Source organism: Pistacia vera, unplaced genomic scaffold, assembly GCF_008641045.1.
Source record: "Pistacia vera cultivar Batoury unplaced genomic scaffold, PisVer_v2 Contig158, whole genome shotgun sequence".
NCBI classification, from domain to species: Eukaryota; Viridiplantae; Streptophyta; class Magnoliopsida; order Sapindales; family Anacardiaceae; genus Pistacia; species Pistacia vera.
In genome coordinates, this window is record NW_022195663.1 from 133,660 (window position 1) to 143,622 (window position 9,963).

The 9,963-nt window shown below is 41.8% G+C and overlaps 1 protein-coding gene across 1 annotated transcript; it reads left to right on the plus strand.

The window, feature by feature from the left end:
- The first annotated feature begins 5,602 nt into the window (after positions 1–5,602).
- On the plus strand, positions 5,603–8,584 carry LOC116124932 (lysosomal Pro-X carboxypeptidase-like). The gene is made up of 9 exons (XM_031410688.1): positions 5,603–6,047; positions 6,181–6,367; positions 6,465–6,598; positions 6,714–6,826; positions 6,952–7,198; positions 7,735–7,890; positions 7,980–8,059; positions 8,175–8,224; positions 8,356–8,584. Exons 1-9 carry the CDS (start codon positions 5,649–5,651, stop codon positions 8,502–8,504), a joined length of 1,515 nt encoding a protein of 504 aa, XP_031266548.1. The 5' UTR covers positions 5,603–5,648; the 3' UTR covers positions 8,505–8,584.
- Positions 8,585–9,963: the final 1,379 nt, after the last annotated feature.

A 9,963-nucleotide genomic window follows, 5' to 3' on the forward strand; every position in this document is an offset into this window, starting at 1 on the left:
GGCCAAACAAAATGCGCAAACATTTGACCCATGGTTGCCCACTCGTCCACTATGGAAGACCGAATGGGCGAGGCCCCTTGGCTTGATCGCCTCTAGGGTGAACAAGTGCTAGACTGCTCCTAGCCAATCACCCCGATTGGAAGAATCTCCTGAACATGAAGCATGGGAGTGTCGGCTTTGTTGCGGGAGCCGGCCTGTTGCAATGTGCTAGCTCGGTCGGGTAGGAAGGGCGATTGAATCTTTAGACATGTTAAGTCTATGTGTTTATCGGTGGCGTGGGGTGGGGTGAGTGGTGATAGTCAAAGTTTGAAAGACCGGGTGGGTCGGTCGGTCGGTGGCATAGGGAGAGTGGTGATCCAATACTTGGTTCCTAGAGAGTGAGGATGGTGGAGTTCAATCGGTCGGTCGGCTGGGTAGAGTGGAGATCCAATACTTGATTCTTGGGGAGTGAGGATGGTGGAGTTGAGTCAGTCGGTCGGTCGGGTAGAATAGAGATCCAATACTTGGTTCCCAATACTTGGTTCCTAGAGAGTGAGGATGGTGGAGTTCAATCGGTCGGTCGGCTGGGTAGAGTGGAGATCCAATACTTGATTCTTGGGGAGTGAGGATGGTGGAGTTGAGTCAGTCGGTCGGTCGGGTAGAATAGAGATCCAATACTTGGTTCCTGGGGAGTAAAGATGGTGGAGTTGAGTCGGTCGGTCGGTCGGTCGGGTTGAGTGGAGATCTAATACTTGGTTCCTGGGGAGTGAGGATGGTGGAGTTGAGTCGGTCGGTCGGTCGGTCGGGTGGAGTGGAGATCCAATACTTGGTTCCTGGGGAGTGAGGATGGTGGAGTTGAGTCGGTCGGTCGGTCGGTCGGGTAGAGTGGAGATCCAATACTTGGTTCCTAGGGAGTGAGGATGGTGGAGTTGAGTCGTATACTTGTGTTCTGATTTTGGTGCAGCCCAGTGGCTGAGTCATGTGAACTCTCTGTTGGATTGGGTTAATGACTTGTCGATTCTGAGGTGTAAGAACCCTTCATTCAGTCTGGCCGACTAAGTGTGTAGCTTCATGAACTAGGCAGGGCCGATCGAAGGTGTGGATCCACGAATCGGGCAAGGCCGATCCGGATATGAAACTGTGGATCGAGCAGGGTTGATTCAAAGGTATAAATTCGCGGATCGAACAAGGCCGATCCAAAAGTGTAAATTCGTGGATCGAGCAGGGTCGATCCGAATGTGTAAATCTGTGGGTCGAGTAGGGTCAACCTGAAGGTGTAAAAAATCCATAAATCGAGCAAGGTCGATCTGAAGATGCAAATCCATGGATCGAGCATGGTCGATCTGAAGGTGTAAATCTGTGGATCGAGCATGGTCGATCTGAAGGTGTAAATCCGTTGGATCAAGCAGGGTCGATCCGAAGGTGTAATAAACATTTGATCAAGCAGAGTCGATCTGAAGATGTAAATCCATGGATCGAGCAGGGTCGATCCGAAGGTGTAATTACGTGGATCGAGTAGGGTCGATCTGAAGATGCAAATCCGTGGATTGAGCAGGGCCGATCCGAAGTGTAATTACGTGGATCGAACAAGGTCGATCCAAAGTTACAAATCCGTGGATCAAGCAAGGTTGATCCGAAGGTGTAATAAACATTTGATCGAGCAGGGTCAATCTGAAGATGTAAATCCGTTGATCGAGCAGGGTCGATCCGAAGGTGTGATTACGTGGATCGAGTAGGGTCGATCTGAAGATGCAAATCCGTGGATCGAGTAGGGTCGATCTAAAGATGCAAATCCGTGGATCGAGCAGGGCCGATCTAAAGGTGTAAATCTGTTGGATCGAGTAGGGTCAATCCAAAGGTGTAAATCCATGGATCGAGCAGGGTCGATCCGAAGGTGTAACAAACATTTGATCGAGCAGGGTCGATCTGAAGATGCAAATTCGTGGATCGAGCAAGGCCGATCCGAAGGTGTAATTATGTGGATCGAGCAGGGTCAATCCGAAGATGCAAATCCATGGATCGAGCAAGGTCGATCCGAAGGTGTAATAAATATTTGATCGAGCAGGGTTGATCTGAAGATGTAAATTCGTGGATCGAGCAGGATCGATCCGAAGGTGTAATCACGTGGATCAAGTAGGGTCGATCTGAAGATGCAAATTCGTGAATCGAGCATGGTCGATCCGAATGTGTATTAAACATTTGATCGAACAAGGTCGATCTGAAGATGTAAATCCATGGATCAAGCAGGGTCGATCCGAAGGTTTAATTACGTGGATTGAGTAGGGTTGATCTGAAGATGCAAATCCGTGGATCGAGCAAGGTCGATCCGAAGGTGTAATAAACATTTGATCGAGTAGGGTCGATTTGAAGATGTAAATCCGTGGATCGAGCAGGGTCGATCCGAAGGTGTAATTACATGAATCGAGTAGGGCCGATCTGGAGATGTAAATCCGTGGATCGAGCAAGGCCAATCCGAAGGTGTAATTATGTGGATTAAGCAGAGTCGATCCGAAGATACAAATCTGTGGATCGAGCAGGGCCGATCCGATGTGTGAAAGCTCATGAATCGGGTAGGGCTAATTCGAAGGTGTCAGTTACTGAATAATGCTTCATTGAATTCAAGCCGTGAGACCGACTGTCTATGAAGGCAGTGGATGGGCCCACTCATCCTTTTTAAATAAAAAATGAAAAGACAACAAATATTTAGATTGATTTCACCTAAAAGTAGTAGCATGTGGGATGGATTGTGTTCTAACTGTTGCTGATGTCTTTGCCTTTGGGAGTTTGGAGCAAGTAAGCACCCTTCCCTGCTTCTTTGGTGACCTTGTAGGGCCTACAATCGATCTAAGCTCTGGCCTCCTGTCATTCTGCATTTAGTCATACCTGGCGTGAATTGTCTGATTCATCTCATCTTCCTCCCTCATCTTCCTCCCACCTTATTTGAATCGTTGCTCTGGCCAAAGCGTCTTCCATTGTGGTGCAACCTAGCTTCGTCAGTTCTTTATGTAGTTCACCATCCAGGAGGAGACCTTTTTTGAAGGCGTCTATGGCTGTCTCAGGGTTACAGGAAGGGATGGAAATCTTCTCTTTGTTGAATCTGTTGACATACTCTCTCAGTGGCTCTCCCCTCCTCTGGTAACTCTGTATAGATCGGCCGACAGCTTCTCGAGTTTCTTGTTGTTGACGAACTGCTCCACAAAGGTGTCGGTGAGCTGAGCGAATAAGTCGATGGAATCGTTCGGGAGATTTGTGTACCACTTGAGTGCTGGACTGGATAAGCTTAAACCAAAACTCTTGCACATGCAGGTTTCCCTCAACGCTCGAGGTATTGAGACAGTGAATATTCATTGCTTGTATAAGGCTATGTGATCATCTGGGTCAGTTGTGTTGTCGTAGGGTTTCATGTTGGGAATAGTAAACTTTCGGGGCATGTCGGCTAGGGCGATCTCGTCCACAAAGGGTGAATCCGCGTAATAGTGAGGCCTTCTCTTCTTGGTCAGGACCAACATTCCTGGGATGCGCCTCATCATTGCCTCTACATCAGCCAGCCTCTTGGCCAGTACCTGTTCCATAGGAGAGGGGGATACCACTAGGTCATCTCGTTTGACTGGGTCAACCATTGCATTTGTCCTTGGCATATTCTGTTGGGTCATCCCGCGTGGTGTAGTCTGGTGGATCATTCCTTTGTGCACACCCTGGTAGCCCGGATCTCCATTCATTCCCTCTGGTCGGATGACTCTCATGGTAACTGATCTGGTGTTTCACCCTACATGAATGGTTAGGAGGGTTGTTTGATATTCGTTCGGTCCGTCAAGATGGGTGGGCTCGAGTGCTATAGTTTGGTTGGGTTAGCCATTCAACCCGTGAGGGTGAGCCAAGCCGAATGGTGTTTGTGCGGGGATGGTTGACTGGAGGTGAGGCTGGATGGTAAGAATGGGTTGGTCTTGCAGGTGTGGGCTCTCTGTCTCTTGGGCGTCTTGATCTCGATACTAGGGTGGATCAGATGAATGGGGTTATGTTGGCAGATCCTTTCCTCCATGAGTCAAGATCGAGTCTTAGACCACCGATGAACTTAATGGACGTGGCCTTTTACTGGAGGCCGAGGGTCTGTGCTCTGGGGTTTGGAGAGGTTGCATGGATGGAACACTGGGGCGCGAAATCGATTGGGAGGTACCTGGCAAGGCAGAAGCTCTGGATCATAGAACTGACTCACCTTCTCTTTAAGAGACTGGTTTTTGGACCTGATGGATACGTTTTTGCTTCAGAGTGCATCATTCTTGGCTTCCAGTACAGCCATCTTGTCTGAATTTTGTTGCATGAGAGCGGTCAGAGCCTCCAGTCTAGCCTCGAGGCCGGAGTTAGCGTTGTCCGAAGGGTCAACCATGGAAAATTCCTCTACGTAGCAAGGTTCGTCAAGCTGAATGATTGCTAGAGGCCCCACGATGGGCGCCAAACTGTAGATATAGAAATCTACCTATACGGAAAGGGGGTCTGATTCCGTGAGGTTGAGGCCACTAGCGATCCGATGCACTTACACACGTAGAGAAACAAGCGCGAAGCGAATGGAAAACACCGGGGTGGTGTTTGCCGTAGGCACTCCGATGCTCAAGTTAGCAAGACTGAAAGAGGCTATTACCGGAAGTCTAGTCGGGGACTGTGACTACGGCAGTGATGTGAAGCTCTCAATTAGGAGCTTCGGATGTGAAGGTATAATGTAATCTAATCCCCCTTGTGAGAGGGTTGGCCTCTGCTTATATAGTGACAGTCTGGTCTCCCAGTCCTGGTGGGAGTAGGAGTCCTAGTGTGACTCTGATACAAACCCTAGAGGAATTAGGGCGGTGGTGAGCTGTCTTACCAGTGTTCGAATAGGAAAGTGATTCTGAACAGGAAAGTAACCTCGAGTAGGAAAGTGACCTGAACAGGAATGTGACCTCAAATAGGAGACTGATCTGGAATAGGAAAGTGATGTGTGGGTGTCGTGGACTCTGGACTTGCTCATAGGTCTAGGAAGTGAACTGTGATTTGGAGGCCCGGACCCGATGTTTTGAGCCGACTGTATCTCGTATCAAATGGGCCTAATCTGGATGGGGCCGCATCGGGATTTGGCCTGGTCTCTTTCTTATTCAGTCCCGTTCTCCTATTTGAGCCAAGGACTAGTTTTGGCCTAACAAATGCTTTCCCTTGTCCACTTACTAAAGCTCAAATGGCAGATCACTGTTCTTATTCCAACCACACTCTAACCTAAAGATCCTGATTTCATGATGTATAACTTAAACTTCTAATGTCATCTCTCGTGCGTCACAAAATTCTGTAAGTGATCCATAAAGACGACACACTCTTCTTAGAAATCCGCTATACAATTACTTACACGTGCCTTATATTATATATATATATATATATATATATATATCCACAGAGAATATGGTAAGGTCAGTGATTGGTATGATAAAAGTGGCAGTACCACTTTGACCAGTAATGGATTTAAGGATATTGCATTTAGCTTTATTCTTTGAAGTCAACATAATCAATTTCTTCATAACTCATGAATAACTAATACATGCCAAAATCTTACACTATATATAGAGATCCCACATCTCTTAAACTCTCACACTCAAATAGAAGCTCTCTACATCTAATTCTCAGCATAACACAATCAGCCAGCTGCCAGTATGAAGTCATTTAAACACTTCTTTCAATTTCCTTTCCTTTTCTTTCTGCTCTTCTCTTTTTGTGTCTCAAGAACATTACAATTTAAGATCCCAAGGCTTGGAACACACCGAAGAACAGCCCAAGTACATGCACCCAAACCCATGTCTGCAGCGTCCAAATCGAAAGATTTCAAAACTTTTCTGTTCAATCAAACACTTGATCACTTCAATTATAGGCCTGAAAGCTACACCACTTTTCAACAGAGATATGTGATAAATTTTAAGTACTGGGGAGGTGCAAATGCTTCTGCACCAATCTTAGCGTTCTTTGGCGCTGAAGAGAATATAGAAGAAGATATAAACTGTGGTTTTCTCACTGATATGGGCCCTGAATTTAAGGCCCTTCTAGTTTATATAGAGGTAAGAATAAATTCCAGAATCCGTACAATAGTAAAAGTGACAATATGTTGTGTGTTTTATTCTAACTTTTCAAGTGATTTTATACACATTTATTGGGGAATTTTTATATGGAAAAGTCTTTTAATCTTTACAGCATCGATACTATGGGAAATCAATACCGTTGACAACAAGAGAAGAAGCATTGAAAAATGCAAGTGCTCGTGGTTATTTCAACTCCGCTCAAGCTATAGCCGATTATGCTGCTGTTCTTATACACGTACAGAAAAAATATTCCACACAGAATTCTCCAATAATCGTTGTTGGAGGATCGTATGGGGGAAGTAAGGCGATAAATAAAAAAAAAGTTGTATTTAAATAATTACAACGTGATTTGGTTATTAGATATATTAACTTGAATACTTTTTTCTTTTTGTGCAGTGCTTGCTGCATGGTTCCGGCTAAAATATCCCCACATTGCCATTGGAGCTCTAGCTTCATCAGCTCCAATTCTATACTTTGATGAGATTGCTCCGGAAATTGGTTATTATTCCATTGTAACCAAGGACTTCAAAGTAATAAAAAAAACGAATGAAAATTTTATTGCTTTACTCAGTTTCACATTTTTAATTAGAACTTCAAAGCCAAAATTCTTTTCTTTTTCATAAAACAATAATGATGATTGTGCAGGAAACTAGCGAAAGTTGCTACGAAACTATACGCAAATCATGGGGTGAAATCGATAAAGTAGCTTCCGGGCCTAACGGTCTTTCAATCCTCAGCCAAAAATTCAGAACTTGCGAGTAATTAAAATAGTCATGTTTAATCTTTGATTAAGTTGTGCTCCTTTAGTTAATCTTTAAATATTATAGGGCGTTAATTACTTAGACTAACCTGTGCTCCTTTACTTGAACTCGTTAATTTTCAGAAAATTAAAGAGAACCTTTGATCTCAAGGACTACTTAGACTCAATATATTCGGAGGTAGCCCAATTTAATTATCCCCCAACATATCCACTTAGTGTTGTCTGCGGCGGCGTTGATGGAGCACCTCAAGGAACCGATATTCTTGGAAAAATATTTGCAGGTGTTGCTGCTTATGTGGGGGATAAGCCATGCTATGACATTGATGAATACAATTATCCAAGTGAGACACTTACAGGATGGAAATGGCAGGTAATTAACGTAATTACACACCATATCAATTCCATTAACTTCTAAAATTTAAGCATTAAACATCAGCCTCTTCATATGAAAAGAAATAATATCATAATGATCTGGTTCTATATGTAATTTGCTCACCCATTTCTACTATTATTGTTCTTCATAATGTCTTGGCTCAGGGTTTATCTATAAATTTCTGGCTCCAGACTAAATTAAATGCTGATTTAATAAAGTTTTTAAGATAATTTAAACATGTTTCATTAAAAATAAAAATACAAATGACCCCACTAAAAACCTATACCTATAGATTAAGTTATTTTGAAGTGCGAGAGGCATTCATATTCCATAAGTTTAAATATCTATATTGTGAAGAATTGCGAACACTTTTACATATATGGGAATGTAAATGATTAATAATTATTAAAGTAGCAAATTTTTTTTTTCCTTTATAAATAAAGAGATGATATGGAGACGCCACTAACATCTTCTCATGACTGCATAGAATTGTTAATGAATTTATTCTGATAATACTGCTGGTCTTTCTACAGACATGCAGTGAAATAGTGATGCCCATTGGTCACGGTCACAATGATACAATGTTTCCTCCTGCTCCCTTTGATCTAAACCACTTCATTAAGAACTGCAAAAGCTTGTTTGGCGTCGAGCCTCAGCCTCATTGGGTCACAACTTATTATGGAGGCCGTGTATGTTCTATATTATGCTATCCCTTCAAATATAATTTACTAATTTTGATCAAATGTCTTATATATTACTACTTTATGGAAAATGGCAGGATTTAAAATTGATACTTCATAGGTTTGCCAGCAATATCATTTTCTCCAATGGACTCAAAGATCCTTATAGTAGCGGCGGGTAAACACGAATATATTCATTCATAAACGTTTATTTATTTATTCCTGAAAATTATTTAACTTAATTTACTTAAATATAGTCTAAGTATATATATATATATTTTTTTTGTCTTTAGGGTGTTGGAGGACATATCTGAAAGTGTAGTTGCTGTATCTACAGTCAATGGTATACAATCTTGTACCTGTCTTCGTCTCCCCCAAATTATATATTAGACATCTAAGAGAAATATTAGTTAATATTTGTCAAAAATTGTGTAATTAATTTGAAGTGCATATGCTCCATGCTGGTGATTGCAGGATCTCATTGCTTGGATATACAAACCGCACAGAACACTGATCCAGATTGGTTGGTGAGGCAACGAGAAGATGAAGTCAGGATAATAAAGAAATGGCTAGCAGACTATTATAATGATCTTCTTGAGTATAAAACTCAAGTTCCTGCTTGACTCTGATAATCAGAAGTTATGATCAAGCAAATAAATCTTGAACTTTAAAAGAGTTTTATATAAACTAATGTTGAGCATAATCAAAATATATATATATATTAATCTTATATTTCCCGAATCCACATAGATAATGATCAATAATTAATGAACTTGATCATGATATCTGATTACAAGGAATCCACTAATTCTAAATTAATAACATGTCGAAAACGCTGCAAAATGTGAATGCACTCATTACTTGTGACGTTTGTGGGGGAAAGAGGAAGAAAGAATTAATGTCACCAATTTTATAAACAAACCCTAATAGTAATTCTACTATATTAATTGGACATGGTGGATAACAAGACCACTAACAAGTATTAAATATCAGAACCTAGTATATGTAGGATGAAATTAATGCTAACCTTTATTAATTAAAATTATGGATAGTATTGTTAGTGTTTCCATTTGTAGGCCATTAAGGGCACTTATCCAGTGCCCAATATCAGTGGTGGAGGTCCCAGAAAAACCAAAACGTAGCATCCACGCATTGATTTCTTCATCGGAGGTTAAAGGCATCTCTATATATCCACTACTCACCAGAGAAAGAGAAATTATATTAAGTTGGAAAGCATTTCATTTGACGTTGAAATGTGAACACTGATCGAATAGGGTTTGATTAGTTGAAGAAGAAACATGACCTAAAAACGAGAAAATGACGTTTGGGAAACATGATGGAAGCTCTTAAATGGAAATATCGATGAAGGATGATCTGATCACTCTCCATTGGGCATATTGGTTGTTGCTCCTTTGGACTACAAAGGCAATGCAATGGTGCATTTGCAGGCGTGGCCATTACCTTATTATTCTGCATCTTTTCAAACTGACTTTCGATATGCTTCTTTTTAGGGTCTTAATTTGCTTCAGCTCATTATTCTTGATCCATTCGTGGACCATGCATGCCGGTAGTGGTGCACCCTTGCTCTCACCTCGTGCCACACATTTTCTCACTAATTAAGCTTTCAGACTAATTAGAAATCACTATCTTATTTAACTAGTTTATACAAGTTAAGCTCTGGTTAATTTAGTAAGGCTGAAAAATCATATCCAGTTCATGTTGCTTAGTTAACTTAATTGTAACCTGTTTGAGACTTTTGATTGTATGGTCACTAAAGGAAAAATCTTCTCTCTCGACGCAAAGAACGTCGTAATACCTCAAATTGTGAGTTGGGTAACTTGGATGGATTATGTACTTCAATATGTGAGTTGACTCACATCTTCACGGCTTTGTTCTTTAAAATATGGCTTCAAAATGCATTAGAGTGCTGGTTAAAAAGAACACTTAAAATGCAAGAGGTATCAATATAGAGTTTAGAGAAGAACAAATTCCCACAAGGGGACGGGTCATATAAAGGGGGTGTTTGTCTGAGCTTATAAAAATTAGCTTATAAGTGACAAGTGCTTATAAGCTAATTTGCCA

Excerpts from the sequence above, each read along its gene's own strand:
- LOC116124932 (XM_031410688.1), top strand. The coding sequence starts at position 5,649 with ATGAAGTCATTTAAACACTTCTTTCAATTTCCTTTCCTTTTCTTTCTG. Across the intron at positions 6,368-6,464 it reads TGGAGGATCGTATGGGGGAA|TGCTTGCTGCATGGTTCCGG; the intron begins GTAAGGCGATAA and ends CTTTTTGTGCAG. Across the intron at positions 6,827-6,951 it reads CAAAAATTCAGAACTTGCGA|AAAATTAAAGAGAACCTTTG; the intron begins GTAATTAAAATA and ends GTTAATTTTCAG.